General features: G+C 40.5%; 1 protein-coding gene across 10 annotated transcripts in view; it reads left to right on the top strand.

The window, feature by feature from the left end:
- The window catches only part of DYNC1I1 (dynein cytoplasmic 1 intermediate chain 1), a 191,130-nt gene that overhangs the window by 39,613 nt on the left and 130,320 nt on the right, over positions 1-21,197 (top strand). For all 10 annotated transcript variants that reach the window (XM_035316836.1, XM_035316829.1, XM_035316830.1 and 7 more), the window contains one exon: positions 3,065-3,180. In XM_035316836.1, the coding sequence (XP_035172727.1) occupies positions 3,065-3,180 (116 nt within the window). The remainder of the gene's footprint in view (positions 1-3,064; positions 3,181-21,197) is intronic.

The following is a 21,197-nucleotide window of genomic DNA, read 5'->3' on the forward strand; positions in this document are numbered from 1 at the left end:
AGTGCTCTCAGCTGCAGTTAGGGATGCTAGGACTTTTGAGCAGGAAGGAAGATCAGAAGTATCCAGAGGGCTTTTTAAGCAGGCTTTCTCCACACCCAAAACTGTTATGTTTGTAATTTCCAGCTGAGCGTGGTTTCAAATAGATCCAGCTTCTGCAACATCACCTGGATCATATGAAAAAGGAAGAATTTTCTCAAGCTATTATAGCATACAGAAGTGTTTCCCATAAGTTTGGATTTAAACATGAGCACTCCCAGAGGCAAGGTTCCACAAACAGCTGTGCAAGGCAAGGTGGTTTGACTCATATAAAGATAAGCCTGCGTATAGCCAGAATACTTCAATCTTCTAGAAGCAGTCAGTGCAAAGACAAAAAAAGGATGCCAAGAGTGAACCACCAGGTATACATCTGTAAGAGAAGTCCTGTCCCTTCTGAAAGAAAAATTAAATACCAAGGCCGAGTTAGACAGAGAACCACACTTTCCTCTGGTGTCCTGAGACTAGGTAGAAAAATATCAATACAAAAGAAATCCTGGAGTCAACGTGCAAATGATGTGTTTAGCTAAATACTTCCAGCAGATACATCTTTGTCCTCCTGTGGACAGAGGAACCAATTTTAATGTGTAGGCTTTAGATACTGTCTTCCTACTGATGCAGTTTTGAAAGGAGTCCTTCAAAGTTTATGGGCTCTTTAAGTTGAATACTCAGCAAACTGTAAATGAAAAGAATCATGAGCATCTCAGATGAAAAGGATGGGAAATAAGAAATAAGACATTTTAATGCTGCCCTAAGAAGAATTAGAGACTAGAACATTATAGTCCATCTTTGAGAGAGTCCATGTACTGAAAGGATGTTTCAGTAGTCCCTAAGTGCTTGAGAACAAGAGTTAGGCCAACTTTTAGTTAGATAAGAACCATTGCAGGTTGTTCATCAGGGGCAAAAAAGAAGAGATGATGTTCGTTCAAGTGAAGACCTCCCCACCTTCACCAGTAATTACCAGGATATGAGTGACTCTGTACATTTGTATAAACATCACCAATTACTGAATTATAAATGTTTGAGGTGAAACATTCAACGTATTGTCTCAGCACAGTGTTCTGGGTTGGTTGTAGCTCACACTTTGGTTAACAGCCTACGCAGAAGCTAACCCAACCAGCAGTTACATCCAGCTCTCCAGTAGGAGCAATACTCCCTCATCCCTAGTCGGTCAAGGAGATAGGGAATGACCTCATGTGAAACTATTGTTAGAATTAGCTGGGATTCTAATTAGGCCTAGATTAAACATGTAATTAGAGCTGATACTTAACCAGTGAAGAAGCTCTTTTGATAAAGGAGGCTTAAGAATCTCAGAAAATAGAATCAGTTGTTTGGGGGCACTGGAGGACTGATTCTGAAGGGAAGTCTGACGAACCAAGTAGTCAACAGAGATTTTCCATCTGGTGTTGAAGGATAGAAAAGCATTTTGCTGGGTTGGGTATTTATTGAAGCTTGAATTCATACAACCCCCTAGTTAAATCAGCTACAAAAATGTAGCAGTACCAAAACATTTGTTAGCTGTCACAGATTCTTGAAGTGTAACACAAGCTGCAGAAGTTTTTCTGCCCCACCCTGGAGGATTTTGAGACAACCATTGCTTTTGTTCATATTGTAAAGTCACAGATGTTTGTAAGGAGGGTGACTTGTAATTTTTTCCCCTTTTAAAAGAAGACACTCAGAGCTGTAACAACTATTACTACTCTAATTGTCTGTGATATAGCTGATTCATACTGATTACCCATTGAATCAAATTGCATTCAGCTTAATAAAAACTCAGCCAGTAAACCAGATTAGAAAAATATATAGCTGATATAGCACTAACCAGATTAAGAGTTTGGTAGGTGTCTTCCAGTGATGACAATTTCCTTTTAGAGACTCATTTGCTTTCAGACATCACTCTTAACTGAACACCTAAAGCACTGAAAATGAATTAGATTTAAAAAACCAAACCAAAACAAAACAAAACAAAAAAACTTTGACCTCTGTTCTTCTCATAATCTGGAAGACAGAGAGGATATGGATAATGTGTATGAATTTACTGCTTTTCCAAATTGCTCTTTTTAATAACGTGGCTGTTCAGAAACACTGTGTCCATGAATTTATCTCCTGTAAATGTGTAATCATGCTTGCACGTGTTGATCTAGGCAACTGGACTTATTTACTAGATCCATTTATTATTTGCATATTTTTTGTCTGCTGAAAGTTGGCATTTTTTCCAGTAAAACATTTGCAAGCAAATCTTTGTTTATTCTTCCCTCCCTACAGACAGTCAAATAATATTAAGGAAAAACATTGATTTCCCCACCACCACCACCATTGAGTGAACTGTGTATGACTACAAGTGTTCATGATCCTGTCCAGCTGGCTCTCTTCTTCTTACCCAGTCACACTGTTACGTGGCTTTACTGATACAGTTCATATGGCTTATTTAAAGTTAGGGAAGTAGAAAAAGAAGGCTATACTTGCCCTGTTCCAGGTGTGTCTCAGAGTTTGCATTAAAACTCTAATGATCACAAACTGACAGCAAATCCACTGCTGATAACTCCTATGGAAGGGAGAATCTCCTTCATGGAAATTGCTCACCCTGCTCTATTACTGCTCTCAGGTGAACATCTAACACTCCTAATCCAGCCTGTTTTACACCTACGGTGTCTCTTCCACTGTTGGGTATCTCAGACTAAGGATTAAATCTCTTGAATAGGCAGAACATTGTAGTAATAATAGTATGAAAGAGGAGACTGTGTTGTTGCATGTTACAAGGGGCATGAGCAGGTCATTTCTCCCATTTACAGTTCCTCTCAGCAACACGATCTAGGTCCAGAGGCGTTTAGTAAATATATTTTATTATGGCAAATGGTTACCAGGTTAATTTTCTTCACTGTAATTAGGTGCTTCTCATACATAGTGCATTGTGTTTCATCTTAGCAAACACTAAAGTATTTTTTTATCCTGTTCATAAAAGCAAACACTTTTGTTCCTGCTACTGATTTACACCTAACATTAACCTTTGATGTCATGTATTCCATCTCAGACGCAGACTGCACAAACTAGGGGTGTCAAAGATTACCCAGGTTGATTTCTTACCTCGGGAGGTGGTATCCTACTCCAAGGAGACCCAAACACCTCTTGCCACACATCAGTCTGAAGGTAAGATTCTTCCTAATTTTTTTTCAAAAGCATTTTCTTAGAAAATAAGTATTCAAGTAAGACTAAAAGAATGTAAGAAAAATAATACTAAATCATAATATAGTTCCTTACCACATATTTTCTGCAAGCCAGGTATTGTTTATGTGATTAATGGCTGTTCTGGTGAGAATAATTATAATAATGACTTTAAATTCAGGTGGAACCAAAACTGCTTCTGGCTTACAATGGGTTGTGCTTAGATAACAGTATAATGAGAATATATTTTCAAATAAATCATTATGAATATAATTGAAACAGTGCTTTATCCCACTTTAAAAAAAAAGAAAAAGAAATCTGTGCTTTGTAAAGAGGCAGTGATGGAGAGTTGCCCTCATATATTTGACAATTGTAATTGTGTCCCCCTCCAGCAGGTTAATCTTAAGAGAAGTTAGTTTAGCTGCATGTGCTAAAAAAAGGAAGCTTGTTTATTTTGTGGACAGTCCTGCTTTCTTTCTGCTGACAGTTGTATTATCTGTACTTGTGGAGCTGTTAATTAACTGTTTGTCTTTCCTGTTGACAAATAAACATGGAGGAGTTAGTAAGGGAGCACTGTACTTTAAAACTATACGCTCACTAGTGTTGTGCTACAGAAAACTGATTGCAGGTAAACTGAAACCATTTAAACTGAATATGAAACTAGAAATTAGACCAACATAATTTACATGTTATTACAGTCAGGAAGAAAAAGAGAAACTGAAGACAGTCTTGGTTATATTTTTTGCTGAAGTTACTGTCAGGTAAGATAGAGGGATAAATACAGTCAGCGTTTCTTCTGCAGCTGGGTTTCCATTTCTGCCTCTAAGAGACTAGAAATGAAGACTCCTGAGTTAGATACAGATTCTGCTTTCCCAGACCACAAGTTTACCTTAGTAATCTGTTGTCTGAAATGGTGCCTTCATCTATAGCCAACCCAGTTGCTAAGATGCAGCTTCATGAGCAGCACATCCTGACAGCTTTGCCTTCTCAGAGGGAGAGGCTGCCCCAGAAGCCTCCCTAGTTCAATCCAGCTCATACCTGCTTGTCCGTCTGAGGGCTGCTGAAGCCCAGAGTGGATGGAGTTTGTCACTGACCAGTGCGTTCTCAACCCTGGGACACAATCATGGAGTCATCGTTAGATAAGATGGAGAAGATGCTCAGATGTACCTACCTACTTTTCTGAACAGGCCAACCTCTCCTGAGGAAGAAATTTTTCTTCCATTAAGTTATTCTTGGATAGTAAAACTTTTTTTTCCAAGGAGTTATTCAACTACTACAAAATCCTTTTTTTGAATGGACAAGAGGCCAACCTTCTACCCTTCAAGAGAAAAAAAAAAAAAAAAAAAAAAAAAAAAAAAAAGAAAAAGAAAGTATGTTGCTGTGAAAGGTCAAATGGTGATAGGTGGTTTTGGTGACCGGGTTTATAACCTTTTGTATGCTACGTGTTGTCACAGTCAAGGAAACCACATCAACCAAAGTGAAGTTTTAATATTTAAACATAGAAAAAGTATTACCCCATCATTTCTCTCACATGAGTGGGTGAGAAAGTTGAACTTACTTCCTTTCCAATCTGCTGCTGCTAGGGAGTTCTCCATGAATAAATTGGACAAATGGAATATGACCATACATCAGTAAAGAAGAGTCATGAAAATTTGATCATTCAATTGAAATGATGCCTAACTGGAAATTTGCTAGAGGGTAAATAAGCTCTGTGACTTTGGCCTTCCAAGTCCAATGGAAATTACTTCTCAGGTTTTCAATCCCCTAAACCTCTTTATGAATACTGAGCCCTACTCAGCCCTATGCTATACTTGAACAGCAAACAGAAAAATTCCTCAGGAGAGCAGTTTTGAGAAGTTTCTATGCTGTTCCTGTGCATTCGTGTGACAAAATATAGCCATTATCTTTTCAAGCGAAATGGTTCAGCCATTGCTATGGTTATGTGCTCAGTTGTTCATTATCTGTAGCTTTAGAGTTTGAGAAAAGAAAAAAGAAGCCACTTATTTACTTAGATAAGTCTGACTTCAGCTTTCAGAATTCACTCTTTAGCTGCCTGCGTTGGACACCAGAAATCTCGAAATGCAGATTTTAGAATGAGACTGTCATACATTTACTTCTGGTTTTAAAGAAAACAACTAGTAAAAGTACAGCTGGATGGGAGAATCTTACCTGTATAAATCACCAGATTGGTTTTGAAATCTCAGTGTCAGGTTTTCTGCACTTTGTTTCTGTGAGAAAGAAAGAAAGAAACTCTGAGGTACATTAGACATACTGCCATTCTGGAGCTCGGGGGATGTAGGCCTCTCTAGTAATGGCTGTCCCCCACCAATCATTGTAAAACTGGTAAAGGAAAGCTTCATTGTGATAAGTACAGTGTGGTGCCGGAGAGCCAGATGCTATGAGCACTGAAGTCTCAGCTTGTCAGCTGCTAATTTTAGAAGAAATAATGTGGCATTATTCTTCACTGTATAAAAACAGATTAACTCCTCTTTTCAGAACAGGTAATTTGCTTTATTTCAGAGAAATAATGACATGTCATTTCCCCCACCCACTATATTATTTAGGGAGATGTGTATATGCATCATTCAATCCTTTGATCACAAGTACCTAATTCTTCTGCTTTATTTAGGTCACAGTAAGCTTCAGCCTTTTCCTTTCTTCCTTGTAGGATGACTTCAAAAACACCCAGATCTTGGCTCTGAAGCTTGAAGGAAAAAAAAAAAAAAAAAAGTGCTCATTATTTTTCCCCTCCTCGTTCTGTAATTTAACTTAAATTTAGGTATTTGTAGACAGTGAGAAACATTTCACTTGTGCTGCCTTTTCCATTCTGGAGTCAATTAAGACATAGATTATGCCAAGTATTTTCTGAGAGGTCTCTGGGACACATTCCTTCACCGCACAGAGGCTCTCCCATTGCCCCAGAACAGCAGCCCCATGTAGCCTTCAACGCTGGACCCTCCATAGCACTACAGAACTGCCCTTTGCTGAAGGCGCACCTTGGGGAAAGCAGCAACAGGAAGCCATGTCCTGAGCTCTGCCCAGGATGAACTACTCACTGCCATACAGCAGTGGGAGGATGTTTGCCTAAGCTAACTGTTCAGGTAGGAAAGCAACCCGTATGCTCAAGCTCTACTGGGTGCCTGCCTCAGGTCCAGCCCACCACTCTCCTACATCTGATGGGTCAGGAGGTAAAGTCTCTGAGGAGAACAGCATGTTGACCCTGCAATGGAAAGAGAGGTGCTCCTCTGATCTCCCTCACCTCAAAACCAGAGAGGGCAGCAAGAAGAGGGAGGTTTGTGAGCTCTCTGTCTTACCTGGCCAGAATCAGGAATGCCATTATTCCTTTTCCATGAAGTAGAAACTACTTCTTCATCAATTAAGTGAGATGTTTTCACTTTAGTGGCTTCCCAGACTGTCACTGTAAATTGGTTTGTCTGAAATGCATTTCTGGAAAATTATAGATCCCTCGTACAGGGAAGATCTGAATTCTAGAAAAACAAAGGTCCTTTTTACTTTACCTGTTGATCATCTTCATGTGGGGAAAACTAGTGTTAGCATGCTCACCTCACGAGCAGGGTTACATCGTACATCAAAAGAGTTTTCCCAGTTCTGGCAAAGAACACAATTCAGACCTGTACTCCAGTTGTTTATCTGCTGTATTCAAATAATGAGAATATTGCGGCTATTAGGGAAAGAAGTGAAATAATCTCTCTATTCCATTTGGAAGAAGACCAGAATGAAGTGGTAAAATTTCAGAGTTTGGGTTGGCTTCTGCATCTCTTTGGCATTGCAATTCTCTGAACTAGTATTCCTGAAAGCTATCCTTATAAAATGCTGAGGAAGGAGACTGGGACTCTGCTCATAACCTAAGATTCAGGGTCTAAGACAAAGACACATGAATGTAGGTATCCATGTGGGAAAAGAAGTGATGGTGACTATTTCAGGGTGAACCAAAACTCTCTCTAGGCCCTAATGACTGCCTCGACTAGATCTTCGCTGATGAGCTTAATAGCAGAGAGTTACATGGAGGCATATTAATGTAGGTTTCTCATTTCCCCCCATTGCTGAGTAAATTACATGTGACAAAAAGTGTCATACACTGACACTGTATGAGGGCTGTGTCCTACTTTAAGTTTTGGTAATCAGATGAGGAGTTACCAGTGACTAGGACCGACAAGGCACAGTGACTGTAAAAATGAATCAGGCCTCTGGAAGTTCCAAGATAAAATATATTTATTAAGTTATTTTTATTTTGATACTTCTGAGTTGAGATTCCCAGGTCTAAGCAGCATGGATCTCTGGCTCTGTCTATCTCCTAAGACAATGTACAGCAGACTCTGTGCCCCGTGTCCTTTACCTGTGACTGTAGCTCAGCTCTAGCTTTGTGAAGGCATGCTGTACTTAAGCAGAGCCAGTCTCAGAGCTAAGCAAGATCATAGCTGAGCTTTCCCATGCCCAGTCTTTCTGGAGCTCACAGATCAGCAGCTGGGGGTTAAGTTAAAGAGCTTACTTTGGCTTTTCCCTTCCAGGGAATCTTACAGCTCAGCTCAGTCTGAAGAGTGCAAGACAAGTCCAGACCCAACAATAGCTTTGAACCCCTCATTTAATGGAAAATACAGATGTACATTTCTGCGGTGCCATGCATGCAGTGTTTGTGTCAGGATGCATGAAAATGTGTGCAATGTAAAGGCAGTGGGCATAATCAGGGAGGAAAGCAGAGACCCTCTGTTGTAAACAAAAGATGGCATTAGAAAGTAGAGCAGAACTGGGACATAAATTACTGCTTTAAAATAAAAAAGACAAACTGAGGATGAATCAGTGCTACAGCCGACTTCTGGTTTTAAAGAGACAGACTTATTTATTTATTTATTTATAAGTACACATTAGTACTAATGAATGCTAATTTTGTAAGAAAAATATTATGATCTATCATAGGCAGTATCACATATCGTTGGCTGGTTTCAGTTAGCTATAAAAATCTAGTTTGCCTTTTCTTCTCCACCCTCAGTCCAGCAGAGTCATACTGTGGATGTCAATGGCTGGCATAAACACCCTAATTCAAAACTGCTTTGTTTGATTAAATCAACAAAGCTTATTTTGTACTGTTGTACCAGACAGTACAAGATTGGCTCTGACTAAAAAGAAGCAAAGATTTGAAGCGTTGCACTTTATGACAGTCTTTAAGTAATTTCTCTATGCCTGTCACAACTTCACAACTGCATCCGCTTTTCTAGGTAATGAGATTTCAAAGGTGAGATTTTTTATTTTTTTATTTTTATTTAAATTAGTCATTGAAATCTTTCAAAGGCATTCAGGCAGCTCCCTCTGGTGGTGCAGCGATGAACCAACACATCGTGCCTGAGGGATGCTGTAGGTGAGTGAGCAACACGGGAGTTATGTGTAGAGAACAACACTTGCCTTATCTTTGTCTGAGGCAAGAATTGTATTTAATAGAAGTGCTTGAGTTGTACGAATGAAAAGCTGTACGTATGTGAGTGATGATGAAAGAGACATGAGAAGAGACCAAATCATTGTATAAAAAGTTGGGGGGAAAAAGAAAAAGATATTATCTAGAAACTTAAAAAAGAAACTTTAAAAATTCGGTTACAGGTGTTACAAAAAGGTTCAGGGGTATAATATACTAGAGAAATCATATGGAAGCTCTTTTCTTGCCAATCCTTGAAGTACAACTGTAATGTACAGTTTTTATAGAGTTCAAATCCTTCAGGACAGCTACATCAGGCATGTACCAGGCATGGTGGGTCTGAGTTCCCCTCCTAGCAAGCTACAGGCAATAGGTGTGTACCTGTAAAGTATTTCTTCTACCATCAGCTCAGAACTTTTTGTAGCAAAAAAAAAAAAAAAAAAAAAAAAAAAAAAAGTAGGGGTAGGGGTTCACTTTGGAAAATGTTTCTCTGTTTATTCCTATGCAGAATAATATATTTGGAACTGAAAAGGGTTTCTTCTGGGTGGAAGAATGAAGAGGTTGTAGCCTGTGGTCATTTACAGGTTTGGTATTTAAGAGCAGGAGCAGCCATCGACTGCCTAATCTCCTAAAATAAGCAATGCATGGGCTAAAATAAGATTTTTATAAGACAGTCCCAGTCCATTTGTAAAAGCTGGCTGGTTATGGACATGGTCTGCTGCTTTCTTTATCAGTGATAGTTGTGCAGTATTTGCTTTCATTCTCCCTGTTTCTCCTCCCAGATCCTCTTTAAAGACTTCTCAAGAAGGGTGTTTCTTATACTCAGGATGATTTTCAGATGGTTTTCAGCTGAGAGCTCTCTTAATGCTAAACTGTTTTGAACAGGAAGATTGGAGAATTTATTAAGCATCAGTAATTGTCTGGGATTTATCTAGTAAGAACCGATTTAACAGAGACAAGATTGGTTCTGGCCACACACAGTAGGAGGTCTGAGAAGGGAAAGCTCTTTAGGGATCTTAGACTTCTTCCCTGATCATGTCATCAAATGGGGACAGAAGAGTAATTTTACTCTTTGCTGCTCTTCCACAAAATCCAGGGAAGGTCTTCTGAAAAAAATCTGGCCCATGTGCATCAGTTCCCTGCTCCAGAGTGGCCCAGGCCTGTTGCAGCCTCTGGTTCCCTTGCACAAGGTAACACTGCCTTTAAAAAAATTAAAAAAAAAAAAAAAAAAAAAAAAAAAAGTCTAGCAGTCCTCTCTGAGTTTGGAAAGAGAACAGACCTGCAACAGCTGTGTCTGCACCTTCTCTAAACCATATAGGATCCAGAAGATCAGAAACAAAACAGAAAGGTTAACTGCCTTTTGCACTGGAATGAGGAACCGGTTGAGGCTGTGGCGTCCTTGGAGAGGGCTGTTGTGTGGCTGTCATACATGAAATAATGAAATGAAGCAATACTGCTTTAGAGTCACTGCAGACTGTGTGGAGAAGGGTCTTGCTCTACCTTCCCTCCTTGCAGATCCTAATGGCTGATCCTTGCTGTTTGTTTTTGGTAAGTGGATCCCATTCTCTACAGGAGAGACATGAGGCCACTCTATCCTGGAATAAAGCAAAAATCCTGTAATCAGCCGCCTTGTGCAGAACCCAGCCTGCTCCTTTAGCTGCAGTGGAAAATGCGCAATTCAATGAGATCCTGGTACATCTGGCGTCACTTGGTGGAAAACAAGAGCTCTGATGTTAGCAGTCTTGACCTCCAACTACTTGAAGTAGCCGCAAGTCATCTCACTGTGCCTTTGACCCATCTTTTTGTCTTGACATCTGAAACTAGCAGTGATCCATGAGTTCAGAGGGAAGTCCGGTAACACCTGTATGCAAATTGCATCCTTTGTGAGCTGAAAATGAAAACCTTCCTCTAAGTCTTTCCTCTCTGGAAAGGATCCTGCCCATGTTTTACACATGAACAACTGTTCTGTGTTCCCCTCAAGCAACCAAATAGTTCTGAAGTTATTTGCAAATATACGACTATCACTATATTAGAACTGAGAGCTTTAAGCAGAAAGACAGAAGGAAACTCTCCCTCTAATGAACAGCATCATGATTTGTAGAGTCAACAGTCAATGGCAACACAGTTTGCTGTTTTTTTTTCCTCTGTTTGCCATTTTGGCATGTTCCTAGTTCTCACTTAACTATATTTATCATTTCAGTAGTGTTTGAATATACTTTAAATTATAAATTATGTATATGAAAATGTAAAAAGGGGGGAAAGTTGGTTTAACAGTACTTCCAATAGAACAATGAAGACATAGATTTTCATTTTCTTCAGAAACAAAGCCTACTTATTCCAACCATCCGTATAATTCCTTCTTTAGCCTAATGGATGATGCCTATTCAGTGTATACAAGAAAATTAATACCCAGCATCTTTTATTGCATGTTTAGTAAGCTTTGGCAAACCCTGGCTTTGTAACATGGACCAATTCTACTGGAATTAAATACAAGATTAAGAAAAATGTGCATTTCAGAAGTAGCAGTTATTAATCCTCAGTGCTCTAATTAGCACTTAATCTTTCTAATCCTGTAAGTAGATACAAAATCAGTGCTGAAATAGACACAGGCTGTAATGTAAAAAGCCCTTCATTAGTAGTGTAAAAAAGATGTACTAAAAAAAACACTGTTCTGTTACTTCACACTTCTCAATTTGCTTCTTGGCACTTTTAACTCAAAGAAGGGGAAAAGATCCACATGCCCAAATCCCTTCTTCTGTTTTAACCCGTGCTACTGATGTAAATGATCAAAAATTATGCAGCTGAAAATTCTCCTGTTTGTCACTTCTCTATCTTCAATTCTATAGCCAAGCCCCAGCTTAAGGAGCTGCCCAATTGTGCCCTTTTGTAGTTCCCTTTAATTGGCTCATTTCCATAGGAGAGGACACCTGCCTTGGAGAGCGTCAGCTGCTTGCCCTCAGCCTAACTGGAGAGGGAGCCAAATGGCTGGTCTGGGGAAAAAATGAAGAGGTTTAGCCAAGCACCACATTACTACCCGCCTTAGAGACAAACAGGGGATGCACCCCAAGCTGGGTCTTTGTTCACCATCTTCTTCTCCACGGTCTGACCCCAGCACCTGGGCAGAGCCCTCCAGTGGCAACCCTGGGACTCCCTCCCAATAAGTGCTTCCAAAGCTCTGCAAAGCCTTTATTTCTTGTAATGACGGGTTGTAGATTGGATCTGCAGTGCTTGAGAATTCCCCCTTCAAAAGCAGTAGTAGCTGGATCTCTTCCAGAGAATCCTTTTGCTTGCTCACACACACTCTCAAGAGTTACTATGAAAACTGAAGAAACTGGTAATGAAATGAATATGTCAGTAAAGTAAAAGTCTGTGTGAATTCCCACTGACCACTATTAATAGAAGATGGAATTCTCTTTTGCTGCAACACAATAGACTGTCTCCACAAGTAATGTCTCTTTTCACAGACTCTGTCTGCCTCTTGCCCATCTATCTTATTTTAAATAAACTTAGCATAAATTCACTGTAAGCCACAATTAATTCAGATGTATGTCCTAGCTATAACCCTCAAAAACAGTGCTCTTTTTTTTTTTTCTCCTGCTAGTTAATATCCTACTGAAGGCCCACATAAAATGAATAAATAATCATTATTTTTCTAAAATTTGTTGCACTCAAGCCATAGAGCTTCACACCTATTTAAAGTCTATAGCTACACTGTTGCTGTGGATAGTCTTTTTTTCCTCACCCCACTTGCCTCATGAAGTTTGACACACCAGAGTTCAAAAAGGGTCCAGTTCTTCTAAGTTTGGCACAAGCAAATCCTTGCACATATGAAAAGAGCCCCACTTGTCTCAGTAGTAGCTACTGGGTTTTGAGGAGTCTTGCAGATCTCACTACTTGATTTGGAGCAGGAGTTTTTTGGAGGTTTGGCCCCAGCTGTGGAGTTGGAGAATTTTTGAAATTGTAGTACTTCATCGTCATTGTTTCATATGTCATTTCTAGTCACCTTCACCCACTCATCTACTATGAAACACAGAAGGCACTGAAAATTTTGCCTGTGACTGCATGAAGAACTCTCTATGCTCTGCTGCTTCATCATAGATAATGTGCAGGTTGAAAACCACTCAAATTGAACTTCCAGAACAGAGTCTCAAAGTTGTGCTGAGCTGTTGTCTTCACAAATGCAAGCTGGGGAACATGCACGTTGTGACGGCTGACACCAGCCAAGCACCCTCCCAGCCACTCTCTGCTGCCCTCCTCAACAGGACAGGAAGAAAACAAACTAAATCTCATGGGCTGAGATAAGGTCAGAAAGATCATTTACCAATTACCATCATGGGCAAAACAGCCTCAGATGCAGAAGAAGCTCTGCCCTGGTGCCTGGAGCACCTCCTTCCTCTCCTTCTTCTATGATGGTGGTATCTGCAGGATTGTTTCTCACACTTTTTTCTCCTCACTCCTTTCTCTTCCATGTGATGTCTTGCCCTTTCTAATAGACATTTTTCCAGAGGCATCTTCAGCTGATGGTCTCAGCCATGTTCTTTGGTGGGTCCATTGGAACTGGCTGCAACCAGCTGTGTTGAGTGTGGGGCAGCCCCTGGCATCTTCTCACAGAGGCCACCCATTCAGCCCCTGCTAAAACCTTGCCACCTGTACCCAATTAGTACACATATTTAGAAAAAATGGTAAATTAGTAGCCAATGATGTTTCTTGAATTATGTGCCTGGGATCAAGTCTTTGTTTTGCCTCACAGGTGAATGCTTTAACCAGTGAAGTGTTGGGGGATCTGGACAAGATCCATTTGTTGGACCATATTTTGGTACAATCATCTTTTGGTCGTTACATCATTTTTTTTGTATCATCCGTTTTATTTTGGTATTTGTAGATTTTAGTCAAGGACTTAAAATTACTGGTTAATTTGGGTCTTCCCTGTGTAGTCTGGAGATAGAGAATTTATTGATAGATTTGGTTCTTTGGAGGCGATCCATTGCTGAGGATGCTGAGAAGTTGTAGAGGCTTGCTTCTGCTCAGGTCAGCTACACAGGCTGTATGTTACTGGTGATGATCCTAGATAATGGTCCATGATGCCTGTGCCTAGTGGTATGGACTGGGTCATCACACCTCCCATATTAAAAGTTTAGGAGCAGTCAGTTGTATTCATACTGCTTCTTGTCAGGCTCACAGTATACTGTGGTGGCTATCTCATCATCTTACACAATGAGACAGCACAAACCTCTTTTCCATGCATGTCCCACACCTCTAATCTGTAAGCGAGTCATGCTTGGGGTTCTCTTGGAGGGATGGTTCAAGCCAAGAAAGAGGAATCCAACAAGCTTTATGAGGTAGGATATGGATACTTCAGTCTGTGCCCAGGTTTCCAAGCTAATGGAACTGCTTGGATGGGTCCAGATCTGAACTGGGTTGGATATAACTTACATACAGTTCATACTGATTAGGAATAAGCATTTCTTCTTGTTTGCATTTTGCTCTTTGCCGGATCGGGTGATGTGAAAGCTTGGATTTAGGGCTGGGGATTTCAAAACAAACATACATTTTTAGGATGTAGGAGTTGCCGATTAAGCTAAGGTAGTGTAGAATTACCTCTGGGTCTCAGTGGTACAGTCGTGAAAAGGTGGTTCCTGGAAGAAGTGAGCTTATGTTTTCAAGAAGGCCTTGGACACAGCTACAGTAGAGCATGCAGGCACAAGTGCACCACTGGTGATGTATGCTTGAGAGACATCGGTCCTGTGATTTCCAGACTAGAACACGGAGGCAGAGAGTGAGGAGGAAATGAATTTGGTGACCCTCCTTTTCTTATCCCTCTGGTTTGTGGACTGAACTGTGTTAAAAAGTTACAGTTACATTTATATAGTTATTTAAGTATTTACCTATAGTTATATCTATAACACTTAAATAGTCTTATCTTTTTACCAGTACTATATCTGTAGATGTACAGACACTTGTCAATGTACCTATAAAGGTGGCCACTACAAGATCTCACCTGATAGTCTTGAGGACACAGCAATGGAGTAAATGTCATGAGGTCTAGATGTGTAATTCGGGTCAAATCACAAACTAAGTTAGAGTCACCAGAGAAATATAGGTATATCTCTACATTTACCCATAGCGGAGGCGACTAACAATCTAAACGTGAATGAAGTAAATTCACGTCAGCCAAATCTGCCATGATGCTTTTCTATCACAGAGCTGCCTGATCTGGCAGCATGCTGATACTCATACCCAAGCTAACAAGGTACATCCCTGTTGAGATACTGCTGCATTTCAATGTAATCATATGCAATGGCTCTACTGTTAGGTGCTTAACCTATTTGTGTAGGCTTTCCGTGGTCAAAAGAGTGAGATAGGCCCTTCTAGAAGGCCTATATCCTAATACCTATAACATTTATCGTAACACTGAAACGATTACCTTCCATTTGTGCCTTTCTCCATCGCCTACAGAACTTAGCCAATACATTTCAATTACAAGCTTCATTTTTAGATGGCTGAAGTTAGATGAGATAATTTTCACCATTTTGCAATGACAGTGTGGGCAAACAGTTATGCAGTTATGCAATTATGCAGTGTGTTTTTTTTTGTCAACCTCTGAAACAGTTCTGGGACTGTTATTACTCTTATTTGTTTTCTTCAGCTCCTTTATCCCTTACCTTTGAAGTTGCTTGTTGTGACTGTGTGAAAGTGAAGTAAAAAAGCAGGCACCTAATTTTCCTCTGAAGCCTGTGTGATTGAGGACAGTGCTCATACAACTGCTATTTAGACAGTCGGAGTGGGAAAAAAAATAGAAAAATAACTCTGCTCTTTTGTTTCTTCAATTAAGCACTGCTTTTTTACTTGACAGAATATTGTGTAGACTCAATGTAGCACACTTCATGTGCTAACATTGATTTTGATCTACCGAACTAATCTTTGTTTTGTATAATTGCTCAATTGCATGCTGCTGTCTCACCTTGCTTAAGGCATGTCTTATAGTAAAGGTAGAAATAAAATCAGACAAATTATTTGGTCTGAAGAGCACTGAGCATCAAGTGGATAGAGATCTAAATCTAAAACATATAGCACCGTGAAGATGAAATGGCCAGGAAAACCACAAACCTGTTTTCTGAGGTGTAGGACAAGGTACATACACTTTTATCTGCTCTTTCCCCACTTTCAACAATATCACAAATTGTGGGACTGCTCTTGCGACCTGTGATATTTCTTGTATCTTGACAAAGTACAGAAAATGAAGACCCACTCTTATGTATTAGCTATGCAGTGAGTATGTTTTCATACCTAATTACTGAATTAGTTATTTCTAGTTTACAATTATCCTTAATAAGTCTGGATTAGGAATGGTTAGTAAAAGTAACTTTGCTGTTTCACAGTTCATCAGCTTGAGATAATTTAGTAACAAAGACTCATGTTGCAATCAGGGAAAGGACTCCCACTGACTTCAATGGGACCTGGACTGGGACCAAAATGAAGTGCTTGCCATGAGTCTAAATAGCTGACTTTGTCACTGACTCATCATGTGAAACCCTTCAGTACATTGTAGAATCATTTTATTTGGATTTGATTAAACATAAAAGTATTTTGCAAGGCTTTCCAGCTTTGAAAAACAAAGTCATTTACATAAGAGCTAAGCGACCACATAGCTATCCTCTTTTACTCTGGTTAATAGCCTTAATCCTGCAAATATTTATGTATGCTTTTAGCTCTGTGCTCATGATTAGTCCCTGGGAATATATGATTTTCTGACAGGCATGTATGTGTTTGCAGGAGGAGGTCTGGTGCTGTAACGTTCATTTGCTGTGTACAGCTTTGCTGGTGGACTTTAAGCTCTGAAGGGCAGGAAGTGTGATTGTATGTCATACTTATTAGTATGGGACGTAGGACATAAAGAAATACTGATCATGGCAAAAATGTTTCACATACATATATGTGTGCATGTGTTTTAAAGGAAACATATCCTCCTTGCCTATATTTCCAGGTCGACTCACTTTGTCAACTGCTAAAAATGTGCCTTTTATTATTAACACCTTTTATCAATCCAATGAACAATAGAAACTACAACTGTGCTCCACGACTGGCCACATCTTGCAATAATTTATAATGTCCCATATTAAAAATAATACACTTATTCAAACTTTTTCAAAATGTCCCAGCGTGAGCTAATGCTTTTGTATTATTATTAGTTTTGACAAACCTGATTGTGTGCTGGCCATTGTTAAAGGGTTGTATCTGCCCCCACACCCACTGAGAGACAAAGAATTTTTAATGAATTTAATTAAAACTTTATGTGGTTTATGGTGTTCACCTCCAGCTGGTGTGCCATTCTTCTCTGGTGAATGAAGTTTCCTCTAACGCATAATGATGTGTTTTATACGAGGGATGTTTGAACCCCCTTCCTAGTAGCCCTGAGGTAGTTTCCATGGTATGACACAGTGGTGAAGTATTTAAAAGCAGGTCTCTTAAACTTAAGTGAATTATGTATATGGTTAAATGCACATGCATGAATGCATAGATATGAATCTTAAAATAAGTTCCAGAGTACGTTTTTTTTTCTTTTTTTTCCAGAAACCTTCCTTGTGGGCCAGCTTACATGACCCATACTGCTAAACACTTGCCTGCACAAATGGCACATTGACATGAAAGGGTCTGGTTATTTGCTTGTTTTGGGAGTAGGAAGTTAAATAACATGGTCCCCTTTGGTCAACACACTGGAAACTGACATCTGTACCAGGCACAAGGTCCTGCTGATGGTGGGCACTCCTAGTGCTGCTGTAATATAAACGAACAGCAACATGCAGATAGTCATGTTAGCAAGTATTTAAGTGCGTCTTATGAGACACATCAAGATGCTGCAACAAGCTGGGTCATTCCCATGCCTAGTTAAAGTTAGTGGTGGAATTTTAGTTCTCCAAATCTCTCATGCTGGTGGGGTTTGTGTGCAGGGTCTTTAAAAAAGGCAGTGACCTGCAAACTATTCAGTCAATGTTTTTTCTGCTGAGAATCGAGGTCTTACTAAAGAAGGTAAGTTGCTTATTTGTTTTAGACACTTGCTTTTCAAAATCTTGAGTCTGGGTGCGGCCAAACTGAAATACAGAGCTGTCTTTTTGTGGTTCGTTGGAGGCTGAGATCTCAGTTGTGCAAGAATCTTGAACAAGTTCCCCAGGGAATGAATGAATGAAGCAAGATGTCTTCAACCAAAGGAACAGGACTTAAGAAGAACTCACTACTCTACAGAGAGTTGTGTGATCCCTGGAGAAGTATCGTTATCGGAGCCTACAAACTTTCAGTGGTTTTGCTGACACTGGAAAAACTCAGATGAATGTGAAAAGGCATCCTCATAAATAATGCCTCTTGTTCTGATGGTTGTGATGATTTGAATAGGAAACTGGTTACAAAATCACCATCTGCCAGCACCTCCCTTGTATATTACTGACCAACTCATTGACGTGGGGAGAGCCCTCTATATGGCCTTGTTGGAAAGTGACGAACAGGGGAGGCTTTCCAGGAGGTGAACCTTCAGTGTATAAGCTGGAAAACAAAGAATCAGTGCTTATCAAGAGACAAGACCTGTTTCTTGTGAGGAGGGATTTCAAGTTTTGAATAAAAATGTAATCTTTAACACAGTTTTCCAAGGATTACACAAAAATAATAACAACAGGATATCAGCATATGTCTTTTTCTCCAACTGATGAAGAAGCAAAATGATACAGGAGAGGACCAGCCATATGCTAAATCAGGAAAAGGCTCTGGAGAAAAAATTAAAGACCTTTGGCACTTGGTGGAGTGCCAAAGAATGTAAGAGTTGCAGAAGCATCATACGCTAAAGAAAAACTCCTGACTGTGTGGATGGACATGAAGTCCAGATGAATAGAGCAGGCAGGCAGATGAATAATAGATTGTAAAGGATGGAGAAATACTAAAAGGGAAGTGGAGGAAGTGCTGAAAACCACAAAGACATATTTGTATTTTCCTAAGAAATTAAGAGAATGCTCCTGGAGGTGACAGAGGGAAAGGATGTGAGGAGCTGACATCCTGCACTGGAAGAAGTCTGACCACGGACAATGAGTCATTTTGTTGCATTGCTCCTGATTCCAGATGCTCTGATTGTGGTATCTCCACTGCAGGTTTGTTCTTTAGGTAGAGTGAAGGAGAAGTAAACTTGGCCTGATCAGCTGCAATGTGCTCTTCAGAGAAGGTAAGGCTTCTGTCAGGCACCACAGAGAGCTCTTGGAGGAAGTGTACCAGCAGCCAAGCACTTGGTGATGTCAAAAAGGGGGACAAATATATGTATCTGGGTAGACCTCAGTTGGGTCTCTTGTCAGCTGCTGCATTATATACTGTGCAGAGGCAGTATAAATCAGAATAACCCTGATTTAGGCTGCAAGTGGAGGTGCAGGTCTCAGAACTGCTGTCGTGCATCCTGGTTTGGGAAGTCTGGCCGTGGGGGTGGGCAGAGCTGGGTGAAAGGAAGGTTGCACAGGTGTAAGGGCATGATTGCATCGTGCAGTGTGGGGCATTCACCTCACTAAACAATAGCAGTCAGGGCATCAAAGGCTCTGCAGCTCACCTCTTGGTAGATCAGCGCTACTCTTTGCCTTTTGTTCACGTTGCCAAGTGTTCAGGCTGTGAGGCTCTTGTATATATTCCTCTGCTCTCCAGCTCTGAAACAATACCATGTTTATCCGGAAGTTTTTGTTCCTGGAGTTTCTCTTGATGAGCAATTTGGGGAACAAAGTAAAAGAAAACCTGAGGACTAAGATATGGGACTACAAGGGTAAACTTGGAACTGCTTATGCATATGACACAACACTTCAGGCTGTGAACACTGGCAGTCTTGACATTAGGCCAGTGGGTCCTTTGCAGGCATGAGCAGAAAGGCAGAGCCATGTGAAAGCTTTGGAGTCTAGGTGTTGGTCGTAGTCTTGCTGTTGAAAGCAGAGACAGAAAAAATCAAGTAGGAGAGAAGTAAAACTCCTGAAACCAAGATTTATTTCCATGATTTGCAGATTCTTTGTACAAGCTGGCTAATTAACAAAGGAGGAAGATGTATGAGAGTCTGATTTATAGCAGGTTTTATTAGCACATGAAAACGCCACAGCACAGTGAGGGCTGAAGAATGAGCTTAGCTTGAAAAAGGGGAGCTTTCTCACCTCAGCTGAAGGACAGAAAGGCAACTCACCCTGCACAGTCCTTATGCAGAAGAAGGGCATTTTCTGAAATGGTGCTGCTAATATTGATGTGATGGGTCTTGGAAAAGCTGCCTTCTTGCTCTCCTAGGCAACAGTCCTCGATGTTCTGCTTTCTCCGTGTAGCTTTTGGTTCCACAGATTTTACCCTCCCAAAGTCTTTGCTGTGTTAGAGGAACTGCTCTGACAGGTTTTATAGGTGGAAAGTGCAGGTTAACTGGTCTCAGAGCTGCCAGTGGGATGTGTTAAGAAAGATTTATGAATTCATGAGTAGTATTGGGGGTGTTTCCTCATCCTTGTCTGCTCTCTACAGATGCAGGACACTAGTCACTGTCATGGATAAGTTCCTATTTACTTCTTCACTCTTTTCTTTTAGACCCAGCCTTTCCTATAATTGCCATATTACTTCCCATTACAGAGTCACTTGATCCCTGTTAGCTCCACTTTTGCTGAACTCACCTCACTACCCCCATCCATCCTTTTTTCCAGCTCAGACCATGTACTGAGTTTCTGCTAGCCCAAGGCCCCCCCTCTCAGGAATACCCTACATGTCAGAAACCCAGAAATTCATTTCTCTGTGAGGACTCAGAACTACCACCAAATCTGCTTCTGTCTTCTACTCCCACCAGACCTGCTCTTAACACCATGCCAGGCTCTGCGTTGTGTCATGTCCTACAGTCCTTGTGTGCGATTGATCCATACTGGAGCACATCATTCCACCCTCTTCCAAAGGAAACCAGGACACTAAGAGATGAGGAAGGTGGAGGGAAGAAGTGGCCCGTGAGCCTCAGCTTGACGAGGTTCAGCCAAGGTACACATCCAAGGATGTGCCACAGGATAGACTTCTCCTTCAAAGTAGACTCAGGTCTAGGTCTAGGTGACCTGAGTGGGAAAACTCTGGATGATTTGGGTCAATGCTGGAACTTGGAAGCAAATCTGTGCACAGATGTCCATAGTAACTGGTGGCAGGACAAAAGTGAGAAACAGAAGCAGGAAATCTAGGCAGCTCAGTCTTTCACCCACTTTAGAGGCTTATTGAAGGGCAAAGTGATTTAGTACCAGATAGGGCATGAGGAGATATTTTACATTCCTGTCTCTATATAAAAGTGCCCATTTCTATTTCTTTGCTTACTTTAAAAGCGTCTTAGGACTCAGATATGCTTTTAGAAGATGAGTTCCTCACAGTCTTCTGAGCTTGCTGGTACTGCCATATGTACTGATGCAGGACAGCAGCATGTGATGAGAACTAAGTGATCTTTGTTGCATTATCATGTGGCTTTGCAGCTGAAATCATGCACAGTCATTGGAAAAGATACATATCTGGATAGATATAGACCAACATGTCATTTTAGAGTGAAATAGAGTCATTTTGATGAAAAACAATT

Source organism: Oxyura jamaicensis, chromosome 2, assembly GCF_011077185.1.
Source record: "Oxyura jamaicensis isolate SHBP4307 breed ruddy duck chromosome 2, BPBGC_Ojam_1.0, whole genome shotgun sequence".
In the NCBI taxonomy this organism is placed as follows: Eukaryota; Metazoa; Chordata; class Aves; order Anseriformes; family Anatidae; genus Oxyura; species Oxyura jamaicensis.